The 16,450-nt window shown below is 39.9% G+C and overlaps 2 protein-coding genes across 8 annotated transcripts in view; one reads left to right on the forward strand and one right to left on the reverse strand.

The window, feature by feature from the left end:
- pikfyve (phosphoinositide kinase, FYVE finger containing) overlaps positions 1-4,703 on the reverse strand; it is a 29,724-nt gene extending 25,021 nt beyond the window's left edge. For 4 of the 6 annotated variants that reach the window (XM_008438197.2, XM_008438180.2, XM_008438188.2 and 1 more), the window contains exons 1-2: positions 3,997-4,095; positions 2,892-3,091 (exon numbers count right to left, since the gene is read on the reverse strand). In XM_008438197.2, the coding sequence (XP_008436419.1) occupies positions 2,892-3,091; positions 3,997-4,040 (244 nt within the window). In that variant the 5' untranslated portion in view covers positions 4,041-4,095. Of the gene's footprint in view, positions 1-2,891; positions 3,092-3,996; positions 4,096-4,552 lie in introns of those variants that run through there. The other 2 variants (XM_008438214.2, XM_008438207.2) reach the window with 2 other exon arrangements.
- Positions 4,704-5,395: 692 nt separating this feature from the next.
- sgo2 (shugoshin 2) lies at positions 5,396-11,293 on the forward strand. 2 transcript variants are annotated; one of them, XM_008438150.2, is made up of 9 exons: positions 5,396-5,615; positions 5,938-6,079; positions 6,210-6,385; positions 6,467-6,532; positions 7,395-7,465; positions 7,567-7,703; positions 7,779-9,638; positions 9,802-9,916; positions 10,751-11,293. In XM_008438150.2, exons 2-9 carry the CDS (start codon positions 5,998-6,000, stop codon positions 10,845-10,847), a joined length of 2,604 nt encoding a protein of 867 aa, XP_008436372.1. In that variant the 5' UTR covers positions 5,396-5,615; positions 5,938-5,997; the 3' UTR covers positions 10,848-11,293. The 2 variants fall into 2 exon arrangements, with proteins under 2 accessions (XP_008436372.1, XP_008436381.1); XM_008438159.2 differs by having other exon boundaries at positions 9,805-9,916.
- The last annotated feature ends 5,157 nt before the right edge of the window (positions 11,294-16,450 follow it).

The raw sequence follows: 16,450 nt of genomic DNA on the forward strand, positions 1-16,450 counted from the left end.
GATGAACTGCTGCCAATTTAAAAAACAATTATGAAATCCAGGAGAGACTGGATAATGGATGAAGCAAATAAATTGTGTTAACTTTGTTTTACCCGAGACTCCTCCCCTTTCTCTCCCTCAGTGACTCAGACAGTCATCCATTTTTTTTTTTTTTTCATTTTAAAACGTCAATATGAAATAAAATATTAACGGCACTAAAAGAAAACTAAATATTAAAAAGAACAAGTCAATTTTTCTTATTTTTCCTTTTTAATTTTATTTTTCTGCACAAAAAACTAAACTGTAAAAGAGAGTGATAGGTCGGGGCCAATGTAGTTTGATACAAAAATAAATAAAACTGACAAAAACTAAATCTTGTGTCTACATGTTGCTGACTTGATGAAGTGTAGTTCAGATTTTTCTTTTTTTGGGGGGTGGGGGGTGAGGGGGGGGGTCACTCTGAGCTTCCATGCCAAATCCAGTCAAATTTATTTGTATATCACATTTTCAGCAACAAGGCAGTTCGACATCATACAGTCACCAAATGTGAAACAATAAACATGACATTTTGTCAACCGCCATCATCAAAGGCAGCTCTAAGCAGGTGGGTTTTCAGCTTTGATTTAAAGAAACTCAGTCTTTCAGCTGTTTTGCAGTTTTCTGAAAGTTTGGTCCAGATTTGGAGCACATAGAAACTGAGCATGGTGCAGACCTCAGACTACAAACATAAGTCATGTAGTGTTCAGATCTCCCGGATTTAGATACAAAGACGCATCACTACTCACATGACATCCAAGAGTCCACAACAACACGTGGTGTCGAGTAAGGGAACATAATAAAAGAAAATTACAGAACATTTACATCACTCAGATTTATATCAACACGTTTAACAAATACAGCACATTGTGTGGTTTAAAGGATGATGATCTCAGTTCCTTTACTGAATGACACATAAAGCATTTTTGAAGCCAAATTTAAACAAAAATAATTAGGCTTTCAGTCAATAATGTAAACAACTAATTTAATTCGACTGTGCCAAAAAGCAGAAGCATGCCCACCATGTGCTGGGCAAGTCTCAGCAGCAGCACTGAATAACAGGAAACCTGGCTGTGACTCACTGAGAATGACAAGTGAACGACCAAAGGGTTTGCCAGTAACACAACCCCTTTTAACTCGTTTCCATGGTGAACAGTTGTTGTTAGAACTGTTCCCTTGTAGCAAGAAGGTTCCACCAAACCAGCAACTCTGGGTTCCTCCAACAACCTATATGCATGTTAGGTTAACTGGCCTGCAATAACACCATAGTGGTGCGAGTGTGTGAGTGCGTGTGTGTGTGTGTGTGTGTGTGTGTGTGTTCTGTGATTCCCTCTCTTAATCTATGACTGGATTAAGAGCCAGAAAAAAAAACTGCATATGTAAATCACATACTCTGTTATTTACATACACAGAGTGTGTAAATCACTTTACACAGCTATTGCTGTGCACTGCCGGCCAGCTGGCTCAAAAAATGCTATTTGTTAACAGGAAAAGAATTTGGCAGTTCAAAATATATCCATCACAAAAAACACCATCATAATGTTGGAACACAGTATGTCTGATGAGCAGCTAATTACAGTTTAGCTACCTGAGCGTTACAGGTTATTATAACCTCAAACAGGTGGTTATAATAAAATGTCTGATGTGCCATACATTTGTGAAAGCTGCTCCTACATTTTTCTGTTTGTGAATTCCACTTAAGCCTATATATTTTAAGTATTAATATAAATACTCTTGATAATGTTATTATAAATGAAAAAAATATATTTTAGCAACAGTAAGAATAAGTGTTTTTCTCTTTTCAACAAAACCATTTAGAATAAATCTAATCATGCAACATTAAGTAGCTTGTTATATTTCAAGTAGTAAACATTTTTTAAATGTATGTTGAGGATAAACTCAAACAGTTGGATAAACTGAATACGAGCTGAAATGTTAAAGCTTAGAGAGACGGCTGGCGGCATTATTTAATGTGTTCTCTTATACAAAGCTGCCTCTTTTCTAAATGTAGGTTAATTACAGTCAATATAATAATAGAACATTTCCACAACATTATCACAATCACACATTTTTCTGATTTCAGGCATGTTATAGATTTTTGTATAATTCAAAGAAAATGCAGTATGTTTCCCATATTGAGCCCAGGTCCAGGGGTCAGCCTTATGACCTTCTACCATGGTTCTTAATAACTTTGACTAAAATGCAGTTTTAGCCATTTTCAGTTTTTTTATTGATTTTCCACAACTAAATTAGACTAATTTTACCGGTAGGATTTAGTAGATCTAATATTCTTGTCATTAGGTTGGAAACTATTTGGAGTTTTTTTTATATTTTTTGCAAATGTTTTATGTTTTTCTATTTTTTAAAACCCAAAAATAGAAATAAAATGGTGACTCTGTCCAAAGGACAACAAATTTGCGATAGTAGAGTCGTCTTTTTTTAAAAGGCCATGAACCGATGCTGGCTCTAAACAACTTGCATTACACTGGACTGAGGGGAAAAATGGTAAAGGTTGCAGATCCCCGTTCAAGGCCTAGTCACAAGGCCATGATCCATGAGTCTTCACCTCTCTGTTCACACCCTCCTGCTGATGATGCTGAGCAGCTGCACTGGTAGCAACAGCATTCTGTAGAGCAGAGACATTCCAGGGCCTTGTGGACAAAACAGTTCAGTTTGCCCTTTTCCATCCAAAAGATGTCTGCAGCCCCATTGAAACGCCAAAGCAGGCGTGTTTCTGCAGTTCATTGCACAGATTGAGCACTTTGCTTTTCAGCTCCAAATCGACTGCATGCATGTATCTAAAGTTAACAGAGCTGCAAAGCGAACCCAAAAAAAAAAAACACTTTCTGAGCTTCGGCTTTGGGACCAAACCCTACCTTTATTGCTGAAACGAAACAGGTTGACGAATGAGCTGTAGGCGGAGCGGAGCGGTGGCTCATCCTGCTCCGGAGTCAGCGGTTTGAAGTGGGTCAGGTGTGAGGGGCTGGTGGGAGAGGAGGCCGGCGGCTCGATGTTCCACTCCGTCGAGGAAGATGACGAGGATTTGTCATCTGCAGCCATGACGCCGCTACCCCGGCTGCAGAGGAAACACACGGGGACACGGCTGTGAAGAAGTTCAAACTTTTGCTCTGCATTACTAGGAAAGAAATGTGAATTTTTCCAACATATATCAAGAAATGGAAAATATTGAAATCAGATTCCAGACTCCAGAAGCAGAGGAAGCCAGAGCTATAGTCAGTCTCTAGAAGTGTGTTTATCGCAAGAACAGTAATAGGAAACCTTTAAGAGCAAGAAGCATAAAAGCATTTAGTACTGCTCTTACCTGTGCAATCTGAGCAAAGGTTCAGCTGTTTATTTATTCTGTTATTTTTTATTATTTGAACAAGGCATTAACACCAGCAGGAGCTACAGAAAGTAGCTCTCACTATTAAGAAGTAGCGAGACAGATTTAGATCTCGTGGCAGGACTGCCGAGTTTCAGCTTCACATGAATCACTGGCAAAGTTCATCCTCTACAGGATACACCTGCTGGGAGGAAATACTTCAGGTCTGGTCTACGTTTTGCTTCCAGATCACAGAAATATCTGGTATTAACCAGAACAGAAAATGTTCTAGTTCAGCAGGAAATCACTTTACCCAGCCTGAGCTCTGTTTTGATACCAAAGGAAACTCAGTAAGATTTATTTTCTACTTCCTTAAAACAATTTCCTCAAAGAGAAACGAGTGATTTTTTTTACCAGCTTTACAGTTTTCCATCCAGTTCGCCCTCACATCCCTGCTGCTGTCTAAATGAGCCACATGGATTAGAGGCCCCCTATGCCCCTTTAGTTCCACAGATGATCTGAACTCGTGACAGGAACTGGTGGCCCTCTGCGTTAGCGGTCGGCTGACATCGTTAACCGAGACTCTGATGCCCCTGCCCTCTGTGTGCTCGACCGAAACAAATAGGAAAAGCGCGTCCTGGAGATTCTGCGGTGCTTACCTTCTGAAAAAGGCAATAGAGCTGGAGTTGGAAATGAATGCCATCTTGGATTATAGTGAAGAGAAAGCCGATGTAAATGGCATCACACTCCGCTCACCTTATCATGTGATCAAAACAGACCGAAGCTTTATAGCAAAGTCCCAGACCCGGAAAACAGAAAGCACCTCCCTGACCCGGCTCCGTCGGTCTCTTGTCAGAGTCACCGGGGGGGCTGACAGAGAACCCGCGAACACTCTGGTTTTTAACAGAGACACTAAAGCGACACTGGGCAGATTCAGCTACATTTGTTATGAGTAAATTAAAGTGTCAGTACATTTGTTACATAATGGGTTACTTTTATTAACAACTTAAAGATAATGTTATGACTTAGAGGCTTATTATTCGCAGGAGAAGCGGAAAAAAAAGCTTATCAATCTAAGCTGAGAGTTAGCTAATGTCAGCAGCAGCTGATGCCTATAAGGCTGTATGGAGTTAGCTTCGAGTGCTAACTAGCCGGGAAGCTGCATCTGCGTTGGTCGGTGAAGAGTAAAAGCGAAATGTAAAACAAGCAGGTTACCTATTTACTTTATGAAGTTGACATAACTGAGAGCAGAGGGGGACTCCAATTCCTCAAGTGGCTGCAGCTGTCAAACATTTGGAAGAAGAAACCGACTCCCTTAAAACAACAAGCAGCAAGCCCAGCCCTGACTAATCAAGCACCGARTGTCGTCAGACGCTAGCCCGAGAACAGACAGCTTCAGCTGCATTCGGAGACATCAATTGAACCCTAAAACGGTGCACTACTCATTTCACTCAAAAAAGTATTCAGTAATTTATCAGAAACACTACTAAAAATAAATACTTTAAAAATAAGAATTTAAACTAGAAATTGGCCAAATGATGTTTAGACATCTTAAAGAAGAGTAGAATATCATGTTTATTTAGCAAAAAAAAATCATATGGTGGCGCGTCAGGGGTAAAAATAGTTAGTGGTAAAAGTATAGTTTGGGGGAGGAAAAAAGTAAGTTATGGAAAGTAAAGTGGGATAATGAAATAAATGGAAAACATTTATATAGGATACAGATTATGTTATAAGAATCAGAGGACTAAACAGAAGGGAGGAGATAATTAAATAGAATAAAAACAGGTCATAGTTTTTTGAATGGTACTATTTTTAAATGAGGAAGCATCTAGATTTTTGTAATTGGTGTAATACTACAAAACGATGGAACTTTTTTTTATTACTTGGAAATATGTGAAAAAAGTTTTGAATATGGAAGTTTGAATAGGGAATCATGTGGTTGCTCAGTTAAATAGCAATGAAGGAAAAAGAAAAATATAATTTTAAAAAATGGTCTCATTAGGACAAGTTGAGGAAAAATAAGTATTTAAATCTAAGAGATGACGTTAGTGCAACAATAATGGATCCAAGAAGATAATGACGAAGTTCACGTTAGTGCGCATGCTCGGCAGCTCGGCGGAATTTTTGTTTGTTTTTGAAAAAATAAAGAAGTTTTCGGTCTTAAATGACAGGCGGTGCAAAGCTGATACATTCTTGAATACAGTAGTTTGTGTCGTTCCCTTCGAAGATTTTTCTGTTTTAGAAGATAAGCGCTTCAACTCGAGGACTTTCATAGACGGTAAGGCTGGACAAAGTTAGGACAGAAACTACCAGCTAGCTAATTTGTGACTAGCTATAATGGAGTGTTGGTTCTGGGTGAAATAGGGACCTTTCCTGGTTAAAACGTTGATATTCGTGCTTCTGGGTTTATCTTTGACAGTTGTTTTAACGCGATACTTCAAAATGTGCATAAAAAAACTGTTCATAGAATTAGCACTTAATGCTATTAAATGCTAAATGGAGACATAAGAGAAGACAAGTAAGAGTCTGGTGGTTTTAACATGTCTTGTATCTTTTTGTTTCATTACTGCTAAAGGGATAACGCCTCCGTCTTCCCTCAGGTTTCTGGCTTCATATATTCCAAGTTGGACCTTTTTTTTTTTTTTAAATCCATCAGTCTGATGATGCCTCCCAGGAAAACGATGATGGCACCATCAAAGCAGACATCAGCTGTGGCTTCAAAGATCAAAAACAAACTTATCAGTGGGTTTATTTATTTAATTTATTTTTGCGATCAATAAATTGAAATTGAATTGGGTTATTCTCCATCTCATTTGTGTTGCGGCGGTCACAGACTTTGAGCAGTGTTAACACAGTCTTTCTTTCACACCAGACACCTCCTCCTTCTTCAAGGTCTCCCTGAAGACCAACAACAAGGCCCTGGCTCTCGCTCTGCAGGCCCAAAAGGAGAAGAGCAGGCAGCTTGAGATGGAGGTGGTGCTCCTGCAAAAACAGGTCAAAGATCTCTGCTTCCAGCTGGCCACTAAGAAACACAACCAAAGGAAACTGGTGAGTGTGATGTCTCAGCTGATGTGGGGTTTAGTTTGACAATTATCTGGTTCACTACTTGCTGTTGTTCTGCTCCTACAGATGCTCATCTTGAAAAATCTCCATAATAACACTCTGGACATGATGGCAGAACTCGTCTCTGACGACGTAAGATACAGAGTATAGAGTCACCTCTCAGATTATAGTTTTACCATAAGATTGTGTTTTTCTTGCTTAAATGCGACTTTCGTCAGATGAACTTCCTCTGATTTTGCGTCATGATGTACACAACATGCAAGTTTTTTTTTTCTTTTTTGGCTTTTTACACTGAAGTTGTGACTATTATGATTTATTCCAACTCTCAGACTCAGCCCTTCTTTTCTTTTACTAACATTTATTCCACAATTGTCTGTTAACCTCAATGTAAATGGAGGAAAATAAATCAGATTAATGAAAACAAAGTCTGATGAGGCACTGACTAAATRCATCTCAAAGTCCATAGATAGATCTCAGGAACCTGAAGTTGCTTGCAAATGCTCAGAATGGATTGACCTGGTTTCCAAAGCTCTGGCCTGAATCTGGAGGCTAATCATCCACATTTCACCCAATCACACTTTTTCCTCTTTGTTTTTTAAACAGTTGTGGTAAAAATGTTAAGGAAAAAGTCAAAGGTTTTTAAGGTTTTTGTAGTGAAAAGGAACTAATCTTATAGTCTAGAACAAACCAGTTAACAGGAAAAAAATTAACTCAGACAGGAATTTAACTTTCCTGTTTGAACTTATTTTTTTCCAAAGTTTTTACATACATCTGACCGTTATCAGTGATAATTATCTTTTAAACTGTATGATTTGGATCAAATGTTTGGTCTCTATGTATTCAGTACCATATAAGGTAAAATATTGAGGAGGCGTCTATTTATTTCCCCTGCTGTGGGATCCAAAGCTTGACTTCTAATCTAGAAAATCTCAATATTAAGGCCAATATGTTGATGCATCTGAACTGCTGAAGCTGAAAATTTGTTTTCCCTCAGGATTCTCCAAGACTGTCAGAGAGCTGCCACTCCCCAACGGATAAAAACAAAGAGAACGATGCAGCAGCGCGGTCAGAAGTTCCTGCTTTCGCCTTTGTTGTGTCCTTGTAGGTGTTGTAGTTTCTGTGGACATAAATTATATCTGACGGTTATATTTCTATCTTATACACAGTAAACCTGAAACATTAAGGAATCCTTTCTGCCACAACAAAAACATGGAAGCAACACCAGGTCTGCCAGAACGAAACCCTCATCTAGATGTTTTAAGTGTCCTAACCAGATGCAGCATCTCTTCTGACATTTTTCATGGTGGGTCATTTGGCATCATTCAGTGCAGTGTTTCAAATATGTGCTGCCTCACTATTAATGAATGTCTTTTCCCAGAAAACGCTGAGGAAAGACGTTTGAGTCAACATGTTCGACCCACTCAGACAGGATCGTGTTGTCCACCCCGCAGCAGCCTGAGGAGTGAAGTGGAGCGCCTGTCCAGAGTGTTGTCCCAGTCCAGCTCTGAAATAAACTCTGTCCTCTGTCCTCAGAACAATCAAACACATGAAAACTCCACAACATCCCTCTCTAGTGATGTAAACGCTCCAAGTGTGTCTGCCTCAGAAGCTGAGCCTCAGTTAGCAAAAGCCGACAATACAGTCCTTCTCAATACGTCGATGGAGATTACGTTGAGTAACGCAGTTGAAATCGTCACCGTGGAAACCAAAGCCAAGAAGAAAGGTCCTTCTCGTGAGACGAAAGGCACAAAGAGTCAACAGGCAGGTTCCAGTCCAGAAGTCCAGAATGGTCTCAACCACAGACCAAATAAGGAACCTGCGGAAATTTCTACTTGCATAAGTAAACAACCAGAAGATAAAGACTCAGGAGTTCTTGAGGTAAAGTTACCCAAAAAACGTGGCAATAATAGGAAAATATCTCGCATCCCCAAGCTTGGCAATCATCAGAAGACATCCAAGAATGATACTGACTTCTGTGACACTGTCTCACAGGAATTTGATAATTATTTTTTCAACTCTAAAGTTAGCTTGTTGAAGGCTGGAGGCAGTGAACCTGAAGAAGGTTCAGCAGGTTCTGAAATCACCTACAGACGGTCCAGAACTAAAGTAAGGAGGCGCTCTATGGTCATTCAAAAGACCCCATTAGTCAGTCTGTCTCATAATGACAAGAGCCAACGGTATGAATCGGAGAAGGTCCACGATGAAGAGGAAGCAGAAAACACAGAGCCACACCCACCACCTCCACTGGAGGTGGATGGAGGTCCACCTCCACTGGACCTCCATCCAGTGGAGGTGGCAGGTCTGGGGTCAGAGGAGAATCAGCTTCCTGTAACCAGGAGGAAAACGCAGACCAGACCGAGATGCAGAGGAACTTTTATCATCTCTGTTTCTAGGGACAGTAACTCCCCAGGTCTGGACTGTGACATGATGCTTCCTGGAGAGCCTCACTGGTCAGCTGAGGAGCTGATGGAAGATCTGGCTCAGAGTTCTGGTAAAAAACATTTCCAGACAGATCAGCAAACAGAAACCTGCAGTGCTTCAAAGCGCCCTCTGGTGGAAACAACAGAGCATAACATGAAAGTCCTGCTAACAAATGAATGCGACCGTTCAGAGAACCACACACGTAAAAAATCCAGACGAGACAAAGCCGGAGGCTCCAGGAACAGGATGACGTCATCACTGGAGAAATGTGCTGATGGTTGCAACTCCAGGCAAAAGAGAAAAACAAGCAAAAGCAGCAAAAAGGTTTTATCTGAAGATGAATCTGGTCTGCAACCCATATGTAGTGAGGATCTTCTTTGCAGCCCTTACAGTCTGGATGTCAGGAAGGAAGGTGAAGAGGATTTTCAGATGCTCTTCAGCCATGATCATTATGACATTGGTGAAAATCCGCCTGATCCTAAAGTCTCCAAAGGCAGGAATTCTCCAAAACCACAGAGGAAGACAAAGCTGCACACAGCAGCCGAAACCAGGAACCTAACAGAGACGTTTGTCATCCACAGACCGACATCTCTGGACAAAAGCAAGAGTATTTCTGTCAATAGCACAAGGATATCTGTTGCTAGTGATGAGACGACTCATCTGGATGCTGGCTTTCTGCTAATGGATGTGCAGCCACCATGGCTGCTTGGAGAGCTCAACACTGTGGACCCAGAATCCAATTCTGTACCCAGTTCTCCAACCAGGAGCCCATCATGCAGGCTGGAGGTGACTGAGGGGTCAACTAGAGCCTCACCAGGTGGGTGTCCCCGTCCACTGTCAGTGGACGTTCTCTCCGTATCAGAGTTTACCCATGAACTCTGGGTAGACTCACCCCCAACAGGGGAAGACTAAACACAAAATTTAATCTAGTCCGACTTTGGTTTAGCTGGCAGCTAATGTTATGCTGCTGTGCATTGCAGCAGAAAGAGTTCTAACAACTGTTACCAACACCTTTCCAAACCCATATGGTGAAAACAAAGGAAGAAGCAGGAGAAGGGACTGTGTGGTCAGCTATAAGGAGCCACCATTGAACAGGTGAGAACGTTGGGTCACACTGAAAGGGACTCGGACTTCACATAGCAGCTCAAATATTTGCCAGAGACATGTCAGCAGGTAGACTGGTGAACTTTGTTCAGACAAAACAAAGACGGGTGTCAGGTAGTTTACTGAATAAGACTGAATTAATGAGCCATCAGATAACAAAAGCAAAGTCTTCAAACAATAACATGACTAAAAGATCTTAAAAGAAGCTGGGAGCAGCGACTGCAAAAACACACCAGCATTCCTGCATTTATTCCATTGGCAGATTATTTCACTTATTGGAAAAATGTCATACAAGTAAAATAATCTTCTATTTTAAGGAATTAATTAAAGCAAGCTAATATATCTTACTAAAAATGACTTGATAGCATGGTGTGAGACAGATAATCTATGAAAAAAATCAAACTTGAAGTAAGACAAATTAGCTTTGTCTTATTTCAAGTGTACCAAGATATTTACACTAGAAACTTAATCAAAATTATTTGGTAAGACTTGGTGTTTTTCAGAGTACTGCTTCTCCACCTTTAGAGGAACAGACCATGGTTTAGTTTTTTATCTGTGCCAAACATGTTGTGATTCCTAGAACCAGTTTCAGTTCTCTCCATTGGTTGCTTATGTTCTCTGTTCTCTAAGCGGTAGAGTAGAGTGAGTGGTATAGTTCTGGGTTACCAGAACTATGAGCCCTCTATCTAGGTTTCAACAACTGACCTACCAATACTGGTTTTATGATTGGTCAGTTCATCCAGATTTGTCTTTGTCTTTTTAAAAAAGAGAGAAAATGGAACGCAGTGCTGAATTTCTGTGTTGTTTTTTTTTTCCCCCAAACAGGAAAATTAGACGTGGGGATGATTTTACAGAGAACACATTCCTGAGTTCTCCGGTGTTTAAAGACAAGAAGAAGAAGAAAAAGAAGACGAAGCAGTAGCTGAAACCAGTGGGGTGGGCTGTGGACAAACTTTTTTTTTTTTTTTCCTTGTGATAAATCCAATGTTTTAGTTTCCTGCAGCTTTTCAAAGTTATTTGAACGCTTGTCATTTTAACTCAGAATGTGTTCAGATTTGTAGTATTACTTTTTAGATTTTTCACATTGGGGATGTAACAGCTGTTTGCTCCTGATGGGAGGCCAGCTGTAAGTAATTGAGTGGAAGCTGATAACCTGATGCTCCCTGTGATGTTCAGCTGCACAGGATAAAGACTCAGTGTAGCCAACCATGTTTAGGATTTGCTGTGTGAGCATGCCAAGTGAAGATCTCCAAGCTCCACTTTCTGCTCCATCAGCTTGTGCTGTGAGTACAAATCTTAACATCTTGGATCTGTTGAAGTTTGTATGTTTTTTTATTTTTATTAAACATGTTTATCAGAAAACTTAAACTTGAGTTTGTTGGTGTTTTTGGTCATTCTAACTGACTGAGAGCAAGTCTCCTACCTGCTAAACTCAGAACTCCAGTTACCTTCAGGAAGTATTCATACCCTTTCACTTTTCTTGCTCGTATTTATTTAATGAGCAACAGCTAGAAATGTTGCCATTTCTTTTCGTTGTAAAGCAAATATTTCAGTTATGAAAGTGTTTTTTTTTTTTTTTAGTCTTGTAGAATTTTCTCTGACAGCAGTTGCAGCATTTTGTGTTTGAGCCTCAGCATCAATTAGATCCTACCAGTCTCTGGTTCAGACTATATGTTTACTTTTACAGCAGGTAAAATAAGAACTGAAATCCAAAAGAGGATTGTGTCTTTGGCCCTATTCCTCTTCCATTTTGAACACGTCACTATTTCTTTCAGCTAATATTTTCTAATTGTGCCGTTTACCCGAAATTCTCACCAGATGTTGGTAACAACCCAGCAAGTGAACACATTCAGCAAAATAAAACTGTAAATGTCGTGCAGTAAAACAAAATGGCACATGGAACACAAAGACGGGGAGATTTAAAAGGGTTATGAAATGGAGCTCAGATCTGTCAGTAGAAAGCAATCCTGCAGCTTCCAGTGAGCACTTTTGAGGAAGTGGAAAGAACCTCATTGCACTATAAGCTGACCATGTCCAGATGCTCAGAGAAAACTTTTTCCTAGAGACATGAACCACGTCAAACCTGGAATTGGCAAATACGGTTGTTTCAAAGAAAGCAAGCAGTTCTTGAAACACCCTTGGCCTGTATTACCATGAAAAAAAAAAGTCTTGAACTTTTAGGCCAACCTGGAAAATGCTGGGACAATATGATTTGGACAGATGAAAATAAAATTGAGCTATTTGGATGATGTAGCACACAGTGATGATTGGAGCTCAAATGGTTCTGCATTTCACCTCAACAGCAGGGCAAACAGGTGCTGTTTCTCACAATATAGCACTGGCAGACTTTATATAACTGAAGGGAGGATGAATGGACAAATGCATCAAGACATTCTTTATTTTTTTAAAAATGAAATTGGGTCGCCTGGATCTCTACAACTGACTAGCGTAAGCACTACTGCCAGCATCAAGCATGGCGGTGGAACGATGATTCTTTGGACCATTTTTTTCAGCCATAGATTCAAGAGCCTGCAACTGTTAAGTCGACCATGAGGTTATGTTTCTGACAGCTAAAGCTTGGATTAAACAGGGTTTTTAGCAGGGCAGTGATGTGAGAAAATGTTGCCAAAATTTGTCAAAAGCAATGTGACTGAGCAAAACGCCTGGCCATTGCCCTCCTGCACTATTCCGTTAGATTCACATCTCTCTTACAGCACAGTCTGGGTTTTCTCTGGTTGACTTGGATTCCCTCCGGTAGAGATTCTATCAGGCCAATCAGCTAACTAAAAGAGAATTCGTGAATGATTTCCATTTTCTGCACTGTTTTAGAATTGCAGTCTGCCAGTAGTTTTAGCAATGGCAGTGGAGGAAGTGAAGGAAGCTGTTCAGTCTATATTGGCAACGCTTCAGATTAATAAATTAACAGCCGCTTTGTTCTGCTCTGCACTTCTCTCTGCAGAGTGAAGGATGGTTGTTTAATGTCCAGGCAACTTCTGACGAACTTTACAGTATTTAATTTGTGCATTACATATGTCACTGATGAATGTTAGCGACTGAGTAAAATCTGAAACTTCAACGCTATCCAGGCCTCCAGGAAGCAAATGTTTCTCGATAGCTGAGAACCCGGGCCCTCTGGACAAAGCAAAGTGTAGTACAAGGGGCTTGTTTTCAATCAAGACAGCAAAAAGATTCTACAGTATATTTAAAATTTAGAAATGAAAATTTCCTTTTGCTTTCTTGTAACGATGGGTGCTTTCAGCAAAGTACAGTTTATGATTATAAAACCCATTGGGCTTCAATCGCCATGTAATTGCAATGAATCTTTTCTAAGCTGTTCTTGGTTCTAACTCTTAAAAAGCAAACCTTTAAATTTTTGAGCCCATGTGAATGATTGCAGGGGAGGGCTTTGGTCGATCCTTTTCTATACCCACTTATTCCTTCTAAGGGTTTATGGGGGCCATTCTTAAGTGGTCTATGAATTAATTTACCTCTCACCATAGGACCAAGACATTTGACGAACAAGACAACCAATGATTCACATGCCCTCACACTTCAGGGCAATTTATACAGTCAGCCTATCCCCACCCCGTGTTTTTTGGGCTGACGAAGGATTCAGACAAAACCCACGCACACCAACAGGGAGAACAAGCAAACTCAACAAAGAGAGGTCCAATCTGGTATTTAAATCCAGGACATTCTTGCTTTAAAATGTTAGATTGTCTTAATATCAGTGAGTTATAATTGCTCACTTTGCTGAAAAATAGTTTTCATTTCACTGTGTCTGCAGACACAGTGAAATGAGCCCATGTGAATGAATGCAGACACAGTGAAATGAAAACTATTTTTCAGCAAAGTGAGCAATTATAACTCACTGATATTAAGACAATAAACATAAACATTTCACTCTGAAAATGGAGACAAAGCGACTGAAAAGAGACGTTTAACTACTCATGTAAGTTGATGTCAAAACTCCATATTGTGTCAGGAATATTAAAAATGTCAACAGGTGAATGTTTTTCTGCCATCCAAACAGAAGTAATTACGTTGGTCAGAAGATCCTGGAAATCCGAGTGGGAGGGGACGCACAACAGTGCTTGATGACTTGGTAATAATCCTGCAGTGCTACTCCACTGAAGGACATTCTCCATGATGAACCATACTGGTATCTATATGCATCGTTACAGGCTCAGTATCGTCTTGCCATCGGTGATGCCTTGTGGTGGTTGAAAAAAGACAGTCGACATGTGCTTGATGCAGACGTTATGTACGTACCACAACAAAAACGTCTAATACAACACTTATGCAACATTTTCATCGTCAGTGTCTGCAGGAGCATAATCCTGAAATGATGTTTAGAGGTGTCATCATAGATTATATTTTCATAAATATACCCACTGCAAGGGTTAAGGGGTAGGATTAGGTTTTTCACACCATGTTATCAGGAGATAAGCCGACAAGATCTGTCCTCTTCCCACTTCATGGTTTCATAATGTTTATCATTTTGAGTGAGACAGATCCAAGATTAATTGCTGATCAAGGAACAGCCATCCCTCTAACTTCTCCCAGTCATGGCAAAACTCTGAAATTTGCCATCTATGCTAAAGAGGCAATAGTTTGGATAAGGTTAGTCATTGAGACAGTACAGGATGACTCAAGTGTAATAAAATCTCCCTAACAAGTCACAGGTTTTGTTAAGGCAGTGCATGACATACAGTATGACAGTACTCATTTTATGGAGTGTTTGTTGGGCAACTTCCACCTTCATCACATGGCAGATACCCTCAAGTGCCTGTTTCCTTCCCAGCATCTGCAAAGCAAGCAGAGTCTGGTGTCCGTCACCTCCTGTCACATGCTCTAGCAACTGCCTGATAACCTCATCACTCCACTCGTGATTCTGATCCCAACACTCGATGTTAAAACTCCCAGCAAACATGAGTCATGTTCAGTTAAGACCAAAACTTCTCATCCCAACGGCAAATTAGAATTGGAACTTTTTTCATTCAACCAGGATAAATTCAAAATCATTCATTCTTGATTAAATTATTTTCCCTGGCCTCCTCCTCCCCTCCCACCAGCCAGGGAAGAAAAGGCTGGTGGCCTAACAGTATGCTAACATGAAGGTCTGACCAAGAGCTACAGTATCTTACTAACAGATACTGATGCAGGAGAGTTGACTGCTGAACAAACCTGTAATCAAACCTGTCTTATAAATTTCTGATCAGGTTTCTGCACAATACCTTCGTTTTGTCTCCTAACATGGTTTTGGACATCCCCAACATGGCTCTCCACTCAGAGTGGTGTGGACTTGGGGACACTATTAACATAAAAATTTAATCATGTTTATTGCACCAAGGAAACAAGTATTCTTTTGCCAATTATGTGTTTTAAAAATCCAGGACAATATTACAATCTCTATATTAAAATTCTCAAAACTACATTTACGGTAGTTGGACTGCTAAAATAGAGCAGATTGATGTAAAATTTGTGATATGAATGAGTGATGAGTGACTTGATGTCTGTAATAAATAGGCTTCTGAGCTGAAGGACTGACTTTCATTTTGTGTGAATGAGGGGGAGATATAAGTTCATACTTCTTTCTGCTTCTTTCATGATTTATTTTAGTTGTTACATGAACTATTCATACTTATTATAGGGAGAGTAAAAGGAAATGAAATACTTTACTAATAAAACAATACAATATTACCATTTTTAAAATGGTGATCACTGGTTGTTATTTGTGGGGACGGGAGAATACAGGCAAAAGTCGCCTTTGAATATATTTGAGTTTTTAAACACAACATCTCCTTAGAGGAGCCATATGCAGCTTAGGAAGTCTTCAGTATCCGAATCGCTTAGAGTGAGAAGCAATGATCCTCTCATCTTTCGCTGGAATTATTATGGAAAGTAAGTTTGCATAATTATAACTTTTTCTTAGCCAAAATGTATTAGCACCTTACATCCATCCTACTTTGAATAAACGTCAAATGAACTCCCATCTGACAAATTTAGAATTTATTTACTCATAAGTCGCAACATTAACAAAATGACCCATCAGGGCGATTGATGTGAACATCTGCTTGCAAATTTAAATAATCTTCTGCAGACTTGAAAAGATGTAATTGGCCCTTTTGTTCTACTTACACCGATCGTGACAAGTTKSAAAGAGGGGCTTGATGATTAGCTTGCACGTGAAAATTATAGGTTAAAGACCTTTGAGGTGAGCTTGGTATTAGTACATAGTTTTGAGCAAGTTTAAAATCCCCTAAAATCCCCCTTCAGCTGCTGGCCGTAAAGCCAGTTGGTTCCTTAGAGAGAACGCATATTGCTTTAGTAAGGTTCGTTGCAGTACAGTGACACCTAGAGGGATATATTGTGAACTATATCATATCCGATAGCCTGCAAACACACTACAGTATAAGCAGTAAGAGATCAAACCAGTGACAGGAAACGAAGCATCAGGAATAACCAAACAGTTTACTGAATTGGATCTTTGGGACTTTTCACAGACRGACTGTTTTGTTGTGA

The sequence above is a fragment of the Poecilia reticulata genome, linkage group LG2 (genome assembly GCF_000633615.1).
Source record: "Poecilia reticulata strain Guanapo linkage group LG2, Guppy_female_1.0+MT, whole genome shotgun sequence".
Taxonomy (NCBI): domain Eukaryota; kingdom Metazoa; phylum Chordata; class Actinopteri; order Cyprinodontiformes; family Poeciliidae; genus Poecilia; species Poecilia reticulata.

Excerpts from the sequence above, each read along its gene's own strand:
- sgo2 (XM_008438150.2), top strand. The coding sequence starts at position 5,998 with ATGATGCCTCCCAGGAAAACGATGATGGCACCATCAAAGCAGACATCA. Across the intron at positions 6,533-7,394 it reads CAGAACTCGTCTCTGACGAC|GATTCTCCAAGACTGTCAGA; the intron begins GTAAGATACAGA and ends GTTTTCCCTCAG. Across the intron at positions 7,704-7,778 it reads CTCTTCTGACATTTTTCATG|AAAACGCTGAGGAAAGACGT; the intron begins GTGGGTCATTTG and ends GTCTTTTCCCAG.